Source organism: Pyrgilauda ruficollis, unplaced genomic scaffold, assembly GCF_017590135.1.
Source record: "Pyrgilauda ruficollis isolate IOZ18807 unplaced genomic scaffold, ASM1759013v1 scaffold204, whole genome shotgun sequence".
In the NCBI taxonomy this organism is placed as follows: domain Eukaryota; kingdom Metazoa; phylum Chordata; class Aves; order Passeriformes; family Passeridae; genus Pyrgilauda; species Pyrgilauda ruficollis.
This window is the reverse complement of record NW_024519652.1, coordinates 42,280-64,223: the sequence shown is the minus strand read 5'-3', so window position 1 is coordinate 64,223 and position 21,944 is coordinate 42,280. Positions and strand designations below refer to the sequence as shown.

Genomic DNA, 21,944 nt, shown 5'->3' with positions numbered 1-21,944 from the left:
CCGCCCCTCCCCGACAGTTTAGGTCACACCAATAAAACAGAAGAGAGAATTTTTCAGTTTTGTTGCTGCTCTACTCTCACTACAAGCTTCAATAGAATGTGTATCACATTTCTCATTAAGGAAACTTAAATGACTGGGATGTAACTTGGATTTGATGAGCTTGAAAGCTTGTGATAAATTTGGAAAATAATAAAAACTCAACCAACTCACACAACATAATTTCCTCAAAACCATCACCCAAATAAACCCAGATTTCCTGACTGTCTAGAACTCAATCCTTTGACATGTTCATAAAGCAAAGATGATTCTTGCTCAGTAGCAAAATTAAGTCAATTAAAAGACGAACTTCTGACTCCCAGCTCTAGTGGAAAAGAGGTAAGTAACTAAGAATCCCAGCAAATTCTTCAGACATCTCAAGTTCTGGAAAAATAAGCCTTTTAATTTCTTACTTTTGAGGGTCGGGACCTAAGCAGCAGGACCAAAGACAGAGGAGAGACAGGCTGTGTAGAAAACAATGTTGGTAAATCTGCTGGTTACTGAGATCATACAAGAAACTGCAGAGGTCTGTCATGGAGTACAGGAAGTGTCAGAGTAACTTATTATTGCTCTGTGGGTAAAGACAGTGTGGTTTGTTTATTAAAGCTCTCCTTCAGCTTTCTCCTGAGTAACATAAAATTATAAATGCTTCCTTTTCAGTCCTTCTCCTCACTCGACCCCTCAAACTACCACCTGCCTCCCCCAACTCCTCCATTTCCTTCTCTGCATCTCTAGGCTTACTCTTGGCTGCTACTACAGCTTCCTCCCAGCAATTCTCCATGCCAGTCCTGCCCTCCAAAACATCTCAGCACCAGCTGAAGGAACTGCTGTGGAATGCTGTCCAGCACTTTCAGCCTCTTATTGAGGTTTAGTTGCAGTGGGTTGATTGAACTCTGTAAACGTGAGGGTGGGATCATAATTTATGTTCAGCTTTGAAGCAGAGTCTTGTAGTATTGGGCAGAACTGGAGAAGGATGAGCAATAACCTGGTGCGTCCCTTGTGTGTGAAAGGGAACACTGGGTTCAGTGTGGGAACACTGGGCAGACACTCATGTTGAATATGACAGGGTAGAGGACATAGAAAAACTGAGCTCTGCTCACTTGGGGAATTATGAAGCAGAAAAACAAAGTCTGCAATATGTGGCCATGGCATATGTCAAGTGGCAGTAATCATCATTTTTTTAAAGTTTGTTAACTCTGTACAAGCCTTTCCATTTATTGCACAATCCCACAGAATCATTCCTATCTCAAAAAATGCTGTAAAAAAATGTTTTAAAAAACTGAATATACTTTGAATTACTCCACATTACTGATACGATCAGAAAGGAAAAGGATCAAAAGAAATTAGATCATGCTTATATGAAGGCCCAAAACATGCAAGATTCCCACATCTCATGCTCAAAACACTCAAGTTAAAATCAGTTAATGTGGCAAGAGGATATTTTCAATACTATGTTGAATGTATTTCTGATTACAGCATTTGCCTACTCAATAAAGAAAGCTAAAAATACGTAAAATTAAATACCCATGCAAATTCACAAAGTTACTGGAACATTCCAAGACACATGGAAACTTTGTTTCAGAATAATACAGATGAATTATTTTTCTTCAAGTCTTACCTCCCTACTGGATAACTAAACAGACCTGTATTTTTAGAAAAATTACCAAAATATGTTGGTAAATGTTATATAACAAAATATAAATGTTTATAACAAAAAAAAAGCCTCTCTCCCCTTTCTGCCCCTCTGCCCTAGTTTCTATATGCCTGCTTTTCCTACAGCTGGGCAGAAGAGTCAGCATATTTCCCAGTAGTACCAACATAATTTCCTGTATTAATCAATAATTGACACTGTGATTTCAATACATTAGTAAACAAAACACATAATACTTTATTAAACTTCAGCTTGGCAACAGTGTTTATCACAGGAGCAGCAAGAGTCATTAAATATCCCTTCAGACATTAAACTGTTAGAAAACATGTCAATAATGATGCAGCTGCCAAAATAAAACCACTTTGATGAATGCGAATTCTGTAATTCTGTGACTAAAATATAAATGTGAAACTTTTCTAGTAGTGATTTATGCAAACTGGTGTTTAATAACCCACTGATAAGAACATTATTCCAAAGTTCTTCAGCTGCCTTTGGGATCTTCTGTGGAGCTTGTTGACTAAACCCAAAAACATCAGCATGGTTTACATAATTTTTATGTATCAGAAGGTTTTCACATATGCCTTTAGTACACAGACTCACAGATACACAGGTTGGAAACATGGGAATGGTATTGGAACAATACAGGCTGGGAAAGAGCTGTACTGGAAAGGTCCTGCTTTGGGCAGGAGATTAGACCAGAAACTTCCTCCAGCCCTCCAACCCAAGAGAGTCTGTGATTCTATGAAAAAAATTAACATTCTCATTAATATATAAATAATGCAAGACCAGACTAAAGATTGATGTAGAACAGGAATAGGCTCCAAGAGACTGAAAAAAGAAACAAGACTCCAAGAGACCTAAGGAAAAGCATGAGAGTAAGTACCTACCAATGCTCCTCCTGGCTTTTAGTGACCTGAGGCTCAGGAACTCTCATAAGTTGCATCTTTCAATACCTAATATTGTTCAAAATATTTGTTTTTCATTAATTTTTCTGCTTGTCTGTCAAACACAAAATAATTCTGGCACCTGCAGTACTGTGTCTAAAGAAGTTCTAAGACAAACAAAAGGGTATAGTTTAGCTGTGTATCTCATGCCTGTCAAATGCAAATTAAACACTCCCTATAAAGGGTAAAGAAAGCCAGGATATGATACTTCATCATAATTTCTTACAGAGGTATTTTCAAATAGAAGTTGATATTTTTATATAATGCTAGAGGAGTTCACTTCAAAAAAAAACAACCAAGCAAACAACACACATCCAAAAGTGAAAATGCTAGTAAGTAAAGCACACACCTCAATCAAAATGCAACTTCACTCATGCAAAAAGAATTTCTAAAACTGCTTGAATAATTTGCAGGACTAGGCAAAAAACTTCTTTCTTGAAAACAAATCAAGACAAATATATTTAACAATATCAGAATAAGAAATCAGAAGTTCACTCTCAATGATTTCAAAGAACATGAATGAATTTTCAAATTATTCCAGAGACTAAAACAATCAGGGAAAAGTAGTTTAAAATTCAGGTACTTGCACTCTTCCCCCTCTTCAAGTACAGTAAATCACCCACAGTAAATCAATAAAAGTCCCTTTTATCAATGTCAAACTAAAAATCTCAACCAAATGAAGGTACTGAAATACTTTCATTTCTTCAGATCACTGTGATGTTGGAAAGGCAACTGTTGGAACATGGCTGTCGACTGTATTTTTCAATTTAAGATCCACACAATAAGAACAATGACATGAAATAATGAATATTTGAAGTTAGAAAAGGTTCGTGCATACAGAAAATCACTAACAATTACAGACAAGTATCTGCTTTATTTCAAAACAAGAGCAAGAAGAATACAGACAGTAGAACATAAAAATAAGTTAATAATTCACATATTTTTATATCTTTCATCAATAATCAAAATTGTTTGGCATGCTACTAAAAGCATAAATATTGATGATAAACAAAAACCAGGTATATTTCTGGAAGTGAGCAACCCAAATTAATGATCCTGAAAAAAGAAAATCTATTTTCAATGAGTTATTCTACTAGCTTCTTTAAAAATGAAAGAAAAAAAAAAAAAAAAAAAAAAAAAAAAACAAAAAAAAAAAACCACAAAGGCAAAAAGCCCAGCAAATACCCCTCCCCTGCAATTAGCAGGATCTCATTGCAAGGACCAGCTTCAGAAGACTTGCCTTTACTAAAAAAGGCAAGTTTTGCATTATGTTACTTAAAAATGAGATAACCAAATGAAAGCAAATAATACCCCATGAGTTCCTTAATTTTCTTACCTCAAAGCCCGACTAAGCTTCTCATAGTTCATTGTGGGCTTGTTCTTGCGCTGTCCCCATTTCTGTGCAACCAGCTCAGGTTGATTCAATTTAAACTCTCCTTCATCACCAACCCAAGAAATACAGTCCCGAGCATCTTTGTCTGTGAGAAGTTCTAATAAAAACTGCCACAGCTGGATCTGGCCGTTGTTCCCTGTTAAAACAGGAATAACAAGTTTCAGTTCAACTTGTCCTTTTCATGTTCCATTCATGGCTAAAAACTTGCAACCAACATATTAAAGCAGACCAGCATAGACTATATGATGGAAGGAAAACTTTCACTTAATTAATCCCTTCTAATGTTCCTTTTACAAATATTTTCCTGCAAAGTTATCAGTACCCATTTTTATTAAAAAAATTATCAATACAGGAAAAAATTAATCAAGATTTCACATAAATCTTCCCCTAGAACTTAAAAAAACACAACTTCCTCAACATAATAATTTAGAAGCATATCTGTCTTTAAAACAGAACAGATTTATCAAGAGCTGCTAATTCCTCTTCACACATACACACATATATGTGTAATAGCTATTTTTTTAAAAAAAATTTGGTCTCAAATTTTCACCACGAAATATGAAAAAGACAGAAGAAACACTCAAATTTCAGTTTATATCACTGTTGCATCTTTCACATCCAATCATTAAGATTTTTTCCTAACTCAAGTACCCACAGTAAAATTCCTAAATTCTCAACGAGATAAAGAGAGCAGACCTGATGACTAAAGAGAGAAACACACAGTATTCCTCACTAACGTCAGCTAATAAAACCTTAGCCTTAAAATTCTGAATGACATCATTAGACGGATGTCATAGATGCCTTTATAGAGTCTAAAACAAATAAAAATTCAAGGAGGAAGAGAAAGAAGGATTTAACAGAAAAATTCACAACATTAAAGAGAAGCAAAACAAAAATGATGGCAAGAAAAAAATAAAGAAATTAATAATCAAAGAGTATGTACAAATAACAGTGATTCCAAAATTAAACTACGAATTTAGTGTGCAGTTTTCCAGACATGCATTCATTCAACTAAAAAAGAAATATGAAACTTTATAAATTTTGAAGTCACCAGATTGGGGAAAAACAGAGGAGGAGCACAACAGATAGTGCAAGTAGCAGCTAGGCCACATTTTACAACATAGTTTATTTTCTTCCCTTTCTACAAACAGAAAGAAGTTAAAAGCTCGAATAAATGCCTTGCAGTGGTTTGAGAGGACAGATTGTTAAGTGGTGGGGAAATACATCCATTTTATTTGCTTCAGAATGGAAAAAAACTGCAGCATCATGTTGACATGGTGCCTGTGAGCTGACCAACCTGCCAGGGCTGCCTGTGCTTACCACAGATTTTTGTACCTATGGCTCCCTTCACACCACTCCCTTCACAAAGACCCCTACAAACCTCACATTTGGAGCTACAAAGACACATCTCACCAAACTGCAGTTCAAATTAATGGGTCAGTGTTCAGCGCATTAGCATGTAAAAACAGTGGAGGCAATACCTGTTCTGTTCCCAGGAGAGCTCCTATCTTCCCCAGAGATCCTTGGAGCTCTCTGTACTTTAGCTGCTTTTGCACTGCTGTTTATCACTTTGATGGTGGTTGGGGTAGCAGGCTGTACAGATGCTGGTATAATCTGCACAGCTGTAGAGCAGAGAATGTTGCAGAACATTAACAATAAATTGCTTGCACAGAAATAGGCATATTTTATTATTACCTGTATTATCATAACATCTAGAAACTAGTTTTTTCCTTTGCTAAAAAGGCACATTGCATTAAGTCACAATGCTAAATATAATTTAAAGACCTTTTTATCTCTTATATGAAAATTGCAGTTTTAGACTCATTGCAGAAGTGTCACATTACAGATAAAACACCAGTTTTAGTTCATCATCACGTGTATTACATGCTTCCACAGAAAGAATACAAACTCTCTCAAGCCCTTGTTTTATCTTCATGCTGTTCCCACATGATCTGCCCTAATGTCCTTTTCTCTACAGTCACCTGGCAACCTCCATACCTGATATTCAAACAGCAAACACCTTCTATTGCAATGGTGTAGGAGAATACAGATGCCCCACTCAAGCTGGCTTTAACTAGATAAAACCACAGGATGTAATAAACAGTATGTCTATTTAACATATAAGATACTTATAAATTATCTGAAAATTGATTCATTTTAATAATTGATGACACTGCTTAGGTGAAAGAATGAGTTTCAAATAACTGGAAAGTTAATTTGATGTATTATTTCTAATATTGGTTTCTAAGCAAGTCATCTCTTCCACAGAACACTTCAGTTTTTGGAAACACTTTTTTATTTTAAATTAATATTTAAATAGGTCCATTCATTAATGCAATATATAACCTAAAGCCCTGAAAAACGAAAAACCTCAAATATGTATCCTAGACAGCTTATTTCAAGAAAGTGAAAAATCTACCATCCAAAATGAAAGTTATAAACTTCTATAGTTCAGGTCAAACACTACCTTTCAGCTAGTAACAAAATATAGAGAAACTCAATGTTATGTTTTAAAGTTTAAAATATGTCCTCCTCCCTTTCCCAAGGAAAAATACTCTCTCAAGTAATTTTCTAAATGTTGTACTATCATACTTCTGAACCACAGTACAGTGCTAAACCTGCACACAGTAAATTATGTGAATTAATGCTGACAGAAGTACTTACGCTGATCAATTGTAACAGTTGCTATTTCTCCAGAGTGTTCTTGGCTAGCCAACACATCTACAAATTGGAAAAAAAAACCAACAGGTTTATATTTAACCCACAAATAACAAGTCACCTGAAGATCAAAAACTTTCTTATTTCATAGAGGAAAGAAAAATTTGGTATCCATTTGCAAGAGACATGTACAGTTCATGGTCTTATAAGTGGAGACGTTTAACATCTGTCACTCATTTTTAGAAGGGTGTACATGGCAAATTTCCACTAGCTCCATCCCCAAAAACCTTCTGCTATATTATGTAAATGAAGACAGAATTAGTTATTAGTCTAGCAAGTTACCTCCAAGCACAGTACATCTGAAATGCACATATATTTATTATGTTACTGTATTAGGCACATACAATGCATCACTTAGCAGCTGTGTTGTGTACCATCTAAGATTTCACTTCCTGTGCTTAAAAATCTCCACTTCAATATGACAGAGAAATGTACACTTAATAACTTAAAGTCAATATTTAATTATAGAACTAACAAATTCAGTGGATGCACAAACTATGAAGCTTTATAAAAAACAAAGGTGGAATAATCATTCACTACCTTCCATCAGTTATGAGGTTTGATAAAAGACAGGCAGTGTTTAGTATGCAACGTTTCATGGCAGCAGACATTCTCTTATCTTGTATTGATACCCTCGTTTTTACCATCAACATCAAGTAAAGGAAAAATGACTGCTCATAATTGGTTTCATAGTTCAAGAAAAAAAGTCTAAATAAAAAACCAAACTGCCATACACTTTCGAAGAAGTTCCAGGTGGCTCCAGAGGATTTCTCCCCGTGGGACACGCTGGAAGAAATCTTCTTGGCTGAGGTTGCAGAGGTCCCGCCCAGGAATGCTGAGTGCATTGAGGTCGATGTCAGTCATGCTGAACTCCTTCATTACCCACACCACCCAGTGGAGCACCTGGTCTGTCGACCACTGAACTGGGTCTGGAAAAGAGGGATGAAACTGCAAATCACCTCATCATACACTGCAAGGTTATTATATAATAACTTCCATAAGAGTAAAAGCACAACAAGAAGCAGAGTTACTGAGACCAAATCTACCTGGAAAGTTGGTGACTGCACTTAAAATTGTGATGGAATGGTGTGGGTTGGTGGGGTGATGGAAAGGGTGAAAGAACGATTTTCTTTAGAGAAAGTTTTTACATCAGATCTATGCCTGACATATCTCAAACACAAAAAAAAAGAATTTTCTTCTTCCACTGGTCTTCAGCTTCAAGAAAAGAGTGCCCTCTCCCACAGAAGGATACTCTCCTTCGAAGATGTTGATCAGTTTGTGATTATGACAAAATACTACATTCTAAACTCATTCACATAATCTCAGTTTCTGCTGACAAAAACCACCACTGGGTATGTCTGGGATGGATTAATTTTCTTCCCAGAAGCCCCTATTGTTTTGTACTTTAGGCTGGTGACCAAACCACTATTAATAACACTGAGATGTTTTGACCACTGCTGAGCAGCGCCTGCAGAGGCCACGAAGGTGTGGCTTAGCCCAACACAGAGAATATAAACCACAAAACTAGCAAGTGAATTTCAAAGAGAACAATGGGCTTGAGTTGGTTGCAACCCATGCTCTCCTTCCTGGCCATCAGGAACACTTAACCTTGTGACGGTGAGTATATTATAGACACCTGTACCAGGAATACTGTTGGGATAGGGATTGGGATTGTGCAATGTTCTGAAACTGCTGTATTCATTCAAGTATATTTTACCTCTGTGCTAGGTTTTAATGTACCTCGTATCACTCTACTAAACCAGAATTCCCATGTAATATCAATGACTCTCAAGTAAATCTGATATTCAATATTACACCCTCCACACATGGAATATCTAGAAGGACAGACTATCTTGTCAGACTGTTGGACTCCAATGCAAGATCTTCTCTGTTTCTCATTCAGCCACCCCAGTGAGTAGACAGGGGGTGCACACGAAACTGAGGAGGGACAGCTGACCTCAACAGACAAAGGCATATTCCACACTACAGGGAATACTGGGCAATAAAACTCAGGATCAGGTTTTTTTTAAGTATCCCTTGTACTGTGTAGGAATGCACCTCCTAATGACACTTATAAGAACTGGCCCGGGACAAACAACTTAACAGTACTGTATTTGCAGGGTTCCCAGATGTAGAAAGGAAATGATGAATCTGACTCCATGTTCTTAGAAGGCTAATTTATTATTTTATAATATATATTATGTTAAAGAATACTAAACTAAACTATACTAAAGAATACAGAAAGGATACAGACAGAAGGCTAAAAGACACTTGTGACTTTCCCTCCAGAACCTGACACAGATTGACCCTGACTGGCCATTTAGTCAAAACAATTCACATGAATCCAATGAAACAATCACCTGTTGGATAAACAATCTCCAACCAGATTCCAAAGCAGCAAAACACAGGAGAAGCAAATTAGATAATATTGTTTCCTTTTTTTCTCTGAGGCTTCTCATCTTCCCAGGAGATAAATCCTGGGTGAAGGGATTTTTCCAGAAAATATGACTGCCACACCCTTGCATAGAGCCTGTCTGAGCATTGGCTTACTGGAGGTGAGTGATTGCTTCTGCACAACCTTTTTAGCCAGACCATCAAGTTTTGGGATGTTAACATGGTATACAACATATTAAAATTGCCAACACGTAAGAACAAGAAACTAAAGTAGGGACATCTGCTTTTCACTGGAGCAGAGTGATTATGTATTTTTAAATTCTGATATTCCAAGCAGATGTCACCTTGACAATTTTTTATTTTAAGATTTAAAACAAATAAAATTAAGCATTAAGAAAGATTAATGAAATTAAGATTTAGAGAAAGAAAAGTATCCTAAATCTATAAACATTTATCTAGGAGCTACAATTTAATTTTGGTTAACAAAGAACAGCTACATGGTATCAATTTCAGTAATGCTACCTAAAACAGAGCAATGTAATCCTGTGGCAAAAGACACCACAAGAAGGTTGATCTACCAAACATCAGCAACAGTGAGCTTCCATCAAAAAGCTGCTAATTTGTTCTCATTGAGAGAACACAATCTGCAAGGAAACAAAAATCATTACTTTCTCTAACCACTTCTGTGATTTCCAAGCTTTCTGCTGCTCTGTTTTCTGCATTTATTTCTCATCATAATTACTATTTTCCTTCCTTCTAGGTACCAAATATTTGGATTCTAATAGCAGAAATACTTGTAACAGAAAAATATTTATAATCTCTAATAAAATCCACCCAAAACATAACATAAAACAACATTTTAAAGACCTGCTAAATGGTAGTTTTCCATTTGCAGCAAACCAGAGAAGCCTGTAAGAATGAAGACAATGAACCCTACTTTTCTGGATGATTATTGACTAGCCTTGATTCTTAACATCAATGCATCCTGTCTTCTGAAAAGATTCAATAAATAATTTTGGATTATAATGCAGAACTTAGGGGCACCTTATTTCAGCCCAAGTCCCTGTAATGTCTACTCACAAAACATTTAAAATGTTATTCTTTTTAGGAGTCTAATTTAGCACATTTTTTTGATATCAAGAGAACACTATTTTTCATAATCTATGGATCTCTGTCGTAATGAAATAATAAGATTTTCCTGAAAAATCTGCACTCCTATGGCCCAAAAATCATTGAACTTTTGAAGCCACAGTTGTGGTTATAGGGTTTTCTTAAAGAATCAACATTATTAAAGTTTATTAAAAATATTATTCAACATAACAACATTGGTTTCAGTAATTTTATTCTAATATTAATGTGACAGCATGATGAAAAGCATTAGTCTGCTTCTGATAATCCCTCACTTTTTTTTTCCAAACATTACACATCAAATCCCTGATTATCAACAGACATAACATGAGGAAAACTATTTCTGAAGTGCTTACCAATGAGAAAACCAAAAAGCCATGAAAAAGCCTTTGCTTTAGTTAGTTATCAAAAATATGCTCAAAATATTGGCAAGCTGCATGTCCTGCAAAGACCTATGACTTGACTGGAATTCTTAAATCCTTCCAAACTTCCCCCTAGCCAAATACATTCCAGTTTTACAGGTCTGCTCATGTAGAACAGCTTCCTGATACGTCTTGACAGTACATTTCTGCCAGTCATAAGAAGCAATTCAGCTGGATCATCTCCCAGACATGATAGAAGTCTACATCCCACAGTTCCAGTCATTAGCATTCATTAAACAGTCATTAAACAGTCATTAAACAGACATTCAGAGATGTTTTTTAAGCTAACATTAAAAGAGCAACCTGCTAAGTAACAACATTAACTCACAAAAAGGATGATAATCTAGAAGAATATTTTTTTTCAGTTCTGAATCATCTTCCTCCAGTATGAAGAAGTCCAGCACAGCTTCTCATACAAAATCTAATTTAACAGAATATTCACCATCTTCCAGACCATGAACAATTTGTTTCCGCAACTTTACAGGCAATGCCCCAATACTGAATCTGTTCAATTCCACATGCACCTGAAGAGCTTTATCACTAACACATGCATTTTTAAGGAGGGCAGGAAGAAAACTGCTTTCTAAAAACTGCATTGACAAGGTAGTTTGCCACAAAAGCACTCATTTAATGAAACTATTATGAGCATTCATTTTACTTTTCCTTGGTTTTTAGATTAGGTATTAGGAAAAAATTCTTCCCTGTGAGAGAGGTGAGGCCTTGGCACAGTGCCCAGAAAAGCTGTGGCTGCCCCATTCCTAGATGTGTTCGAGGCTAAGCTAGACGGTGCCTGGAGCAACCTCATCTAATGGAAGTTGTCCTTGCCAATGGCAGGGGATTGGAACCAGATGGTCTTTAAGGTCCCTTCCAAGCCAAACCATTCCATGATTCTACAAGTCCCTTATGCAGATTATTTGCATTGTACTAACCCATACCACAGGTTTCCTCCTCTGAGGTCCTTGAGCCCAGCCCCCAACTGAGTACACCCATAGCTGTGCACTATTACCATAAGGTATTCCAAGGCGCTCCTGCTCCTTCCGGTAGCCTTCCAGTGCTGCAGCCCATCGTGTCACTTGCTCAGACGTTTCATCTGAAATTGTTGCAATATGTTTTGCTCCATCCAAGGTTATCACTTGAGCTTCCTCAACAAGGTGAGCTTCAGCCTCTGCATGATGAGCATCTGGATCAATCACAACCTCCACGGTCTCCACAGGCTTCACGATTTCCAGGATGTTCAACTTGGGCTCCATCCCTAAGCATGGAAACATCACAAAACTTAAAGACAGTAATGCAAATATGACAAAAACGTTGTTTTAAAGCTTTCTGATTAGTAGGGCTACCAAACTCAGGAAAAAAGCAGGACACAGGAGTGTCATCAAATTTCTGTGAGTGTCCTAAATTAAAATGACATACTCTATTATAGAGCATGTACTTTAGTAAGGTGAATAATAAAGCTGTCCCTCCTTCTTCCCTCAGTATTACAGCTTCCTGTTTTATTTAAGTGATCTATTTCACAGATCTTGAACAGAATGGTCAGCCTGTGAGCATAAAATACAGCATTTTGGTCTGTAAGAAATATACCATACAAAAAACCCCAAAACAAATAGAAAAAGCAACCTCCAAAAGGACCCAGAACAAGTATCCAGCTTTACTCCAACCATAAGGCATTTCTTTCAGCTTTTACGATACTTCCCTGATTATCTCTGGGGTCTACACAAAGCAGTTAATATTTTCTTTCAGTACTCTGAAGCAGGCAGTGTGTTAAACAGCAAGTTAAAAAAAACCTAGAAAATTCTTCTCATCTTAGGCTTTATCAGCTATTAATGTTTTGGCTTTTTGTCTGTCATTTCAGGTATTAGATCATGGAGCTAACAAGATATGTCTGCATCTATTCTGTAGCAAGAAAGAATACATTCACTAATGCTTTGTATTACCACCTTCTCTGCTGTCTTCTGAGGTGTTTTGTCCAGCTAGTGCCTCATCAATTTTCATACACTGTACTGAAGATTTTTTCAAAATTATTTTAATTTTTGTAACATACAATTTTCATTATAATGCCAACAACCATGCTTATTTTAATGATTTTTATCAACCGTATTTTCACATAAAAAAAGAATCCTTACAATTCTATTTTATCATGAGTTGGAAAACCTTGACTATGGTTAGGCTGATGAAAGTCAGATTCACAGAACATCATATGGCCAGAGTAACTTCAGTATCTTGCACCATAAAGATATTACTTTGTGTCCTTCCTGTCTAATCTATATTAAAGCACAGCATGAGATGATTCTGCAGGTAACAGCCTTAAATGCTAAATCCACAATCAAGTCATACTTTGTAAGGGAAAACAAATGGAGTATGTACCTGTACGACAATTAAGAAAAAACAAGTCTTTTCCAGACAAGTATTCCTCTAGATTTTAACAGGCATTCAGCTTGAAAAAATATTAAAAAGGGAACAAACATTATAAAGACCCTAGAGTACAAAACTCAGCAATGTGAAATCAAGGACATGAAAACAGATGTTGACAACCAGTAAGTGGTTGATTAGATGAAGAAGCAAATATGAAGAAAAAGGAAATACCTTACTTAGGAGAGTGTTTTATCTAGGCCATGAAAAATTAATATGCACAACACAGGCTTCTTTCAAAATCATACAAAATGGGTAAGGGAAGCTACTAAGGGTTAAGATTCTATTTTTGATCCTCAAAAAAGAACGTAAAGAAAAAAGAGGTACAGTTCATTATTGCTCAACAAAATAATTCACTATGTGTCACAAAACGACGTTGAAAGAACTTCGTGCTTCATCCACAATACAAACATGGAGATCAAAGCAATGAGTCTCTGTACAGGAAACACCTTGTAAGTAAAAATGTGAATTAACAATCTGCTATCTAACTTATTGCAACACTAGAACAACATTAATTCCCTGGGTTTGCCTGCATCTCTCCTCACATCTCTTCTCCCTTTACCTATTGGACACGAGATGACCAGTTCCAGATTCCCATTACTTCAACCAGAGGAAATGAGTTAGGGCAAGGCAGAGTGCTGTAAGAGTCTTATAAGCAAAATGAAAAAATAGGAATGCTATTTTATCTGCTGTAGAATGAAATGCTATAAAAGAACTACTCAAGTTTAACTTGAACTACTACACTCAAGTTTAACTACAGAAGAAAAATTATGTTTCACCTGTTGTCTTTGAATTTTAAGCCATCTCATCAAAATTTGGTAGAACATTTGAACTGACATAGCAGCTTTTCTTTCAAGAAATGAAAGAATCCAATCCAACACAAGGATTAGCATCACTGATTACCCTTAGTTGAATTCTTACATTACATAAGTGAGGGGAAAATAAACGTAAGTGAACTGAGAGTTTCTCAAAACCTCATTCATGCAGTAAAATATGAGGATGGAGTAAGAAACCGTTTTTTCCCATCTGGCTCAAAGGGATACTGTGGTCAAGAGTAACAAGTCCATTTTCCTGTTAGTGATTCAAGTATCTTCATTTTGTTTATATGCATACTATTTGTTTTCTGATATTCTGCCCTGCCATATTTTACATGCCTTCAACAACAGGTATCTTAGGAGCTGCTAAAGTCTGAAGGTCTGAAAAACAACACTGAGGAGTTTTCCAAAGTGACACAGAAGTACTTAATATTCAAGTGTTTCTTTTAAGATGGGAGACAGGGATGGGGGGAGGGAGGGAGAGAGAGAGACAAGGTGTGATGGGGGCATGGAGCAAGGAGTTCCTTGAGTTATCATGATCAGTTTACATTAAAGGGAAAAAACGAAACACAGGAAGAACATTGTGGCGGTTTCAGCTCAAAAACGGGTGGAAACTTGTGGTTTTGGTTCGCCAATTTTGAAATTCCCCAGGTGGCGCACCAAGGAGTGTGGTGGGTTCAGCACTGGCCAACCACCAATGTGCTCACTTCCTGCTGTGAAGTAGGATTAGGAGAAGGGCAAAGCAGGCTCAAAACTTTAAAAGGGTATAATGAAAAATTTATTAACAATAACTAAAATAAAGAATAGTAAGAATCAGAACAAAACCTTCAGAACACTTCTCCTCCTCCCCCACAACCTTTTCTTTTCCACTGGCAACGTAAAGAAACAAAACTTAAAATTTCAGTCAGTTTACTATCTCCAGAATAGTCTTTCTTCAGTTCACTTAGGGAGAGAAGTCTCTCTTGTTAATGTTATGGAGACTTCTCCACGAAGGAAAAAAAGCCAGTTCTCTCATGGCTCTCAATTTGTCATGAATAGCAGCCACCCAGGGAAATCTGCAATTTTGAAGTCCCTCCCATTTTCCACAAGCTTTTCCCACAGCTGTGTTTATGGGCCATGTCAACTTATGAAGTATTGTTTTAAAGATCAGCTGTTCAAAGGCAAAAGTTCTCATTATCTATCTCTAAAATCATCTTTACATCTGAGAACAGAGACCTTCTCCTGGGGGTACAGGACCACTCTTCTCTCCTCTGTTCAAACTTCTCATAGGACCACAGCTACTTTAACATCTGCTTACTTTAGCATGGAAGCCTTTGCTCGATATCAAATTGCACCCTTCATCTCCCCATGGTTTTCATGTGTTACAGGGAAACACAGTCTTTTCTCTACAGCTTTACAAAAGTATTTCAGCTCCAAGACCAAGGCATCTCCTCATCCCTCCCATCTGGGACTTGACTTCTTCTTCGCTGACCTTGGTGTCTTCATGTCGCTCCTTTACATACTTGCATCTTGTTCCTTTCTCTCTCTCAAGGGACGACTGAAGCACTGAAAGAGTTAACATCTTGCCCAGGGCCTGCAGATGGTCACTCGGTGCCAGAGGCGGGAACTTCCAGCTGGGGCTATGTCAGGATCAGCTGCATGGCTGGTCTTTGGTTTTCTCTGCATTCAATTCCAGCCACAGGGCCCCTCTGCACAGGTTGCAGGGCTGCCCCTGGTCTCAGACGCTTGATCTTGTGCGGTGGCCGCGCTGTGGGGAGGGGACCTGGTGGTGAGATCTTAACAGCCATGGCCCAGCCCTGCTTCAGCCAGGGCTCCGCAGCCTTCCCTGCCTGGCAGCTGCTGGGGCCCAGCCCAGGCAGGATGGGGCTTGGTGAGCCCCTCAGACCCCCAGAGCAGGGCCTGGCCCTATGCAGAGCCTGCCCGGCCCAGCCCATGGCACTCCCTGACCTGCCTGGCAGCCGATGGCAGGGGGCCAGCAGGTGCTTCAAGGGGAAGGGGCCCAGCCCTGTGGGCAGGACCGCCTGGCCCTGGCCTGGCTGAGTCAGGGGGCCAGGGCATATTACCTCTTTGCAGACCAGAAGAGAAAGAGGAAGTTCCTGCACTTCTTTCCTCTTTAACATGTGTTTTTCACAGAGGCGCATCCAGCTTTCCAGTGGCTGGAAGCTTTGTATCATTTCTCTAAATGTCCCCCATGCAAAACCATGACAAATATGAAGATGATAGTAAAGATATTCATCACTCACATCCTTTTGAAAATGCAAGTCTGAGCACTGAATACTAGAAGTTACTGGGCATGAATTAAGAGCAGTTATTCTAGTTCTCTGAAGGATATTTCCATTCTATTTTATAAGTAGAAAGGTAGTATACTTCCCATTACCTATGGGGAACTGAGGACTCAACCTAGCACTAGTCACCTGACACTCAGCATTAAATGCAAATTGTGTCTTACTGAAGACTATTAATACAAAGCAGAAAAGTTTTCTTCTGTTTAATCTACAACGAAGCCAAAAGTAAACAAAAAGTGCACTCCAAATGTTGCTCATTTGCTTTGCTGATGTAACTCAAAACAGATAACTAATCTATGCCTGTATGAACTTGCCCCTGTTTAAAAATACAGAAATAAACACCTGTAGATGTTCCCACAGCCCAATATGTACATTGTCTATAAAGAGTGGTGGCTGTCTGGCTGTCCTTCCATTCAAGACATATGGAGGGGCCAAAGCAGAAAACTAGGTTAAAAAGTAAAACAATGAAGCTGCTAGTTCCTGAGTATTTGACAAGGGGAAATCCTGCCACATCAGATAATACAAATAAAAACTACGCCTTAACAAATCCGTATCCAACTGGTTAATGTTCCTCTTACACACTGGCTTATTCTGACTTCTCATCCAAAGAAAAGAGACAATAGACAGTGATCATGGACCTTGATAAGGATTTTTAGTTAGCTACATTTACTTTCAAAATGTAATTGTTCTAAAGCACACAAGCTCACTCACCTCACAGGGATGAAATTGACACCTACCTACACAAAAATCTTTTGCCTGAGTCAATATTTGGTCTGATATGAGTAACTACTCAACCTTGAGGAAAACCTCATACTGTAACTGATACTACTTGACTAAAAGTTGTTTGGGTTCTGAATTTGTGTTTAATTTTGTTACTTATAAAAACAATATGAAATTCCTTTAAAAAACATTTCAAATAGCATCAGTGCATGACATTTATTTTAATTTTACTTCTTAGAACTACAGTACACAATGAAAAAGACAATCTGAAGCTCTGTGACCATTCATTGATTTTCTCAATTTTACAGCCAGGAATAGGAGATTAGGTTTGCTCACAAGTATTCGTGCAATATTAGTTTGTCTGTACAACAGACAAATGTAACTGCTTACCTTGCCTAGATATTACTTGTACACTGAGTTGCACTGTTCCATCTGTTTTCACTCCTTGATCAAAAAGGCTTCGATCTGGGTCCAGCTTGATAAAAGCATTAAAAATTAAAAAAATTAAAATATGTATTAGTCTCATAGATACAATAAACTAACTTTCCTTTAAATTTTAGAAACACTGGGTGCCTGCAGCAAATTTTCTGAATAAGCATGCAAATATTTTTAGTACTGTCTAGATATAGTACATAACAGAAAAAAAATTGATCGTATTTGAAACTTGCCACTCTGTTCTGTTTAAGATATTTCTGCCTACAGGAACATTTTTTGACCTAAAAGAAGTAATGCAATAGGAGGAGGTACCTTCACTACCTGAAAACTATCTACAGTTCCTTCTCTGAGTTTTTAACACCATCATAAAAATTCTTATCCTTATAACAATATTCTCCTGCTGTTTCTGGAAAAGCCACAGATGTCTGATTGTAGCTTCAAATAAAACACAAAACAGTTACACTGTCTAACATGTGCCAATGCCTGTAAAAATCTTGGGGGGGGAATTTCTTGAGTAATGCTTTGCTATCTCTATACCTCAATAATATAGAAACCTTCTCATTTAGATTAACAACAAGATTAGAATTATGGAAGTTCTGGCAGCAACAAATTATGTGGGCTACCTCAAGAGAAAGTAGTATGGTCATCACCCTCATTCTTCTTTCACTTGCAAGGTGGTTTCTTAACTGCACACCAGGAACTCCCAGAATATTTTGATTGTATTCACACTGAATTAGTGTGCATATATTAAATGGCCTGATGATAATGAACCTGACATGAAATTAAACACTTAATTGTAGCTAATAGTCCACATGAAACACGAATTCCACAGACAATGGAAAAAAGGGAAAAAGTATGTAAAACACTTCTCCATTACGAAGCTAAATGTTTCATAACCTTTCAATTTACCTGGATATCTTGCAGACAAATCTCGTGTGCATCCAAGGAACACTGCAGTCTGGGTTCCAGCAACTTCTTAAGGTTTCCAATGGGTTCACTGATGTCAATAGCCTGACTAACAAATTCTGCGGTGGTGTAACTTTGCTCGACAATGCTTAAATAGCAAATTAATACAATAAATCATTACTCACATGTTAATAGAGCAGGTATAGGAAAACTTAATAAAAGTTGGAAATAAACTAAATAAAAAATAATACTGACTCTCAAATCTTGATATACTTAATAATACTTAATACTTAATAATACTTGCATGTAAACTGATTTTATTTGCTTTGACTGGACTGAATTTAAAATATATTCAAGTTAAAAGCAAGCACAGAAACACAGGGAAAATAGAAGGAAAAAAATGCTCATACATAGCAACTTTCCATGTCTTTTCACCCGTCAGTACAAGAATAATAAGCTTAACACATAAAAGGGACAATCAGAAGGAAGTACAGCAACATGGAGCCTTGAAGGAACTATGAGCCACATGACATGGTTGTCCCACACTACAACACTGACAGTATTGGCACAGGCATTCAGAAATGTCATTGTTATGGGACACATTACAACAATGACCTTATGCACTCTCTTCATATACACAGAAGGAAATCAGAATGTACACAGTCTGTAAGTGGTAGAAATACATAAGGAACTTAGAACAGTAAGAAACTAGTAAGTGGCTTTGAATCAGTTCTCCAGAATAGGCTCTTAAAGTGTAGTTAACCTAACCAGCCTCAGTTCTTTCTGCCTGTTGGAGACTGAAATGTTATGGTATATGCCTTAAACATCTTTATGAAGGACTTTTGCCTATTATAGCAAAAGTAGGTAAAAAGAACTGCACCCTGAATGGGCCTCCTGACTTGAGGTCCTCAACTGCAAGTTAATAGACATAAGCTAAAGTGACCTAAGTCTGGGCTGGGGGAAAAGAATACATTCACAAGAGTGCGATAAATGATACTCACTTCTAAAAATTTTAAAAAGTTTATTAAAACCTTATGAAAAATACAACAGAAGACTGAATAGAGAAAATAGTGCAGCGCCAGGAGCAAAGGATTTTTCCTACCACATGCTCATCTACACAATGGATGTTTTGCCTTTTAACCCTTTAGCTCCACCCAAAGGTCTGTCCATCGACTCCTTTTTCACTGTCCAGTGGTGGAGTTCACTTCTTTACATCTTGATTGGAAGTCGGGTGCCACCACAGTAACAAGCCAACCTGCTCAAATGTCCTGACTACTCAGGTCACCCCGTGATAACAATGCAAGAGGGAGATAAAACATAACTATAAAACTTCTCTTAACATACACATAATATTTGCCTTTTAATTGTGACAGTCAACCATCGCATTACTTATTTATCACAAAAGGATTAAGCCCAGCTACCTTTGGGGTGGAGGCCACAGCCCCAGGTTTTTCTGATGCCAAGCTCCCACAGATCCCTACACAAAAGCAGGGAGGGAGGAGAGGGTTTGGGTGGGTGGCATGGCCTCTGGCCAGATGCAGTGAACACCCATCCTCCACTGGGCAGACTGGCCCAGCTGTGGGGCCTTCCATCCCTGGAAGGCCACATCTGTGTGAGGGACAACATGTCAGGGACAACTGAGGGGGTGTCCTGGCTCAACAAAGGCCCCCCACCAAAGGGGCCCCAGATCCTGCACTGCACGTGATGCAACAGATCTGCAGTCTTGCAAGGGACAGTGTCAAACTTGCCCCACTGCCCGTAGGTTCCCGTGTGTTCCCACCTGCCCAAATGTATATTAATCCATTGGATTCTATACTTTTCAGCAGGGACCCTCACTGGTAAGAAGACCAGATGGAGGGAAGCAGTGAGACGTCACTGGGGACCTTGGAAGTGCTGTTAAGTTTCTGCTTAATCTCTGTCACTCTCCCTGACACCGCCTCCCACCTCTATTTCTTTTTTTCTTTCTTTCTCCTTACCTCTTTTAGTATTAAATAAAATATATCATACTGTTTTTGTATCAACATCTAACCTCATTTGGTTTTAATCAAGTTTTGGGTTATATTTCATACTTTTCTGTGTTCAATCTGTTTTATTCACAGAGAATTAGTTTTCTTTGCTCTTCTGTGCTTAGACCAGATTGCAGCACTATCCTACACATTAACTGATGCTCTGAGCTTCCAAACACAGTAGTGAAAATTAGAAGGGAAGCATTTGAAACTAAAAATCCAGGCTGAAGTAATTAAATCAGAGAGCATCCTACTTCAGTATGTATGGTTTCAATGGCCCTAACAATACTATAGTTGATAGCAAGCATCGTTTCTGCTCTGTTTAAAACAAATCATCCTGTACAAATCCTGTATAACAGTAAAGCAAAGGACTGGAGATATAGAAAGGTCCATCTCAATCCCTCAGAGGGATCCACTGAAGCTGAAATGTTTGCAGCACACACACAGACATACTACTGCAGACATGAAAATAGGAAAAGTAAAATACCAATAACATAGCAAGAGATAACCGAAACAGTTTGGGATTTAGATAATTAAAGTTGAGGAACATGACAACACTATACTGCTTTCCTATACATCTCAACTTCTGGAAAACCGCCATTTAATTAGACAGGAAACAAAAAAACATATTAGTCAATTAATTGCTGCCTAAGGATCCCAGAAAGCAAAGACAGTACATTACATACCTTTCTTCAGTGCATTCCTGTTTCTCAGTTCCATCAATCTCTATTTCTATCAGCTCCTCTGCCTCTCTCTTAGTCATGGCTGCAATGTCTTAAGAACAGAGCTATGAACAGAAAAGAATTTTTTGCGTACGTCACAGACCAACAAGACTAAACAATATTTTGTGTCCTATCACAGATTTTTAAAATCAAATACCAGAATAGTCTTTTAAAGACAAAAATAAATCCAAAAGCGGATATTTCACAAAATATATTACTAGACCTGTTTTCAAATAAATGTTCTAGAAGAAAACATGGGACTATTAAGACATTTGCACAGAGCCCAAAGCCTGATTCTCTTGGAGGCACCCATATTTATGGATTTTTTTTGTTGTTGCTACAAGCCACCTACAGCAAAGCACATCTGAAAATCCAAACTACCTTCCTAGCATGGCTGAAAGATGCTTATAAATTTAAGCAGCATTTTACATTAAATGCTGCAGGAGGCAATTAGTGAGAAGATGCATGATTTCTTCATAGGCAAATAAAGTCAACAACAAAGTGTTGAATAATCTCATCTTTCCACCCATGTCTCCCATAGGTGAACCGTTGATAGCATGAGCACAATTAATGTATCTTGTGAAGTCCCATACTAAAGCAGGATGTTAGTAATTAAATGAAAAGCTATTCTCTGATGACATTCTCACTAACACTACAGATTTTCATGCTCGGTAGAACACTGGAATCTGTTGGGAACATAAGTGGGAAACAAAGAATTACAGCACTTGGTTTGTAAAGACATAGTCTGGTATTGCTGTTTTTCACTAACCAGCACATATACCATAACTATGAAATATGCATGATAAAAACCAGGCCAAATTATATTAACAGTTTACAATAAATAACATCATGAATTCACAGTAAAAGAAGTAGAAAGTAGAAGTACTGAGGAACAAAAAAAAAAAAAAAAAAAAAAAAAACCAAAAAAACAAAACAAAAAAAAACAAAAAAAAAAAAAAA

At 37.5% G+C, this 21,944-nt stretch overlaps 1 protein-coding gene across 4 annotated transcripts in view; it reads right to left on the bottom strand.

Annotated features, from left to right (window-relative positions):
• Positions 1-21,944, bottom strand: part of GABPA (GA binding protein transcription factor subunit alpha) — a 29,831-nt gene that overhangs the window by 4,357 nt on the left and 3,530 nt on the right. Inside the window, exons 2-10 of one of the 4 annotated variants that reach the window (XM_041467271.1) lie at positions 20,949-21,049; positions 18,260-18,404; positions 17,306-17,390; positions 11,693-11,938; positions 7,477-7,671; positions 6,689-6,745; positions 5,506-5,646; positions 3,968-4,160; positions 450-500 (exon numbers count right to left, since the gene is read on the bottom strand). In XM_041467271.1, coding sequence (XP_041323205.1) covers positions 450-500; positions 3,968-4,160; positions 5,506-5,646; positions 6,689-6,745; positions 7,477-7,671; positions 11,693-11,938; positions 17,306-17,390; positions 18,260-18,404; positions 20,949-21,025 — 1,190 coding nt within the window. In that variant the 5' untranslated portion in view covers positions 21,026-21,049. The other 3 variants (XM_041467274.1, XM_041467273.1, XM_041467272.1) reach the window with 3 other exon arrangements.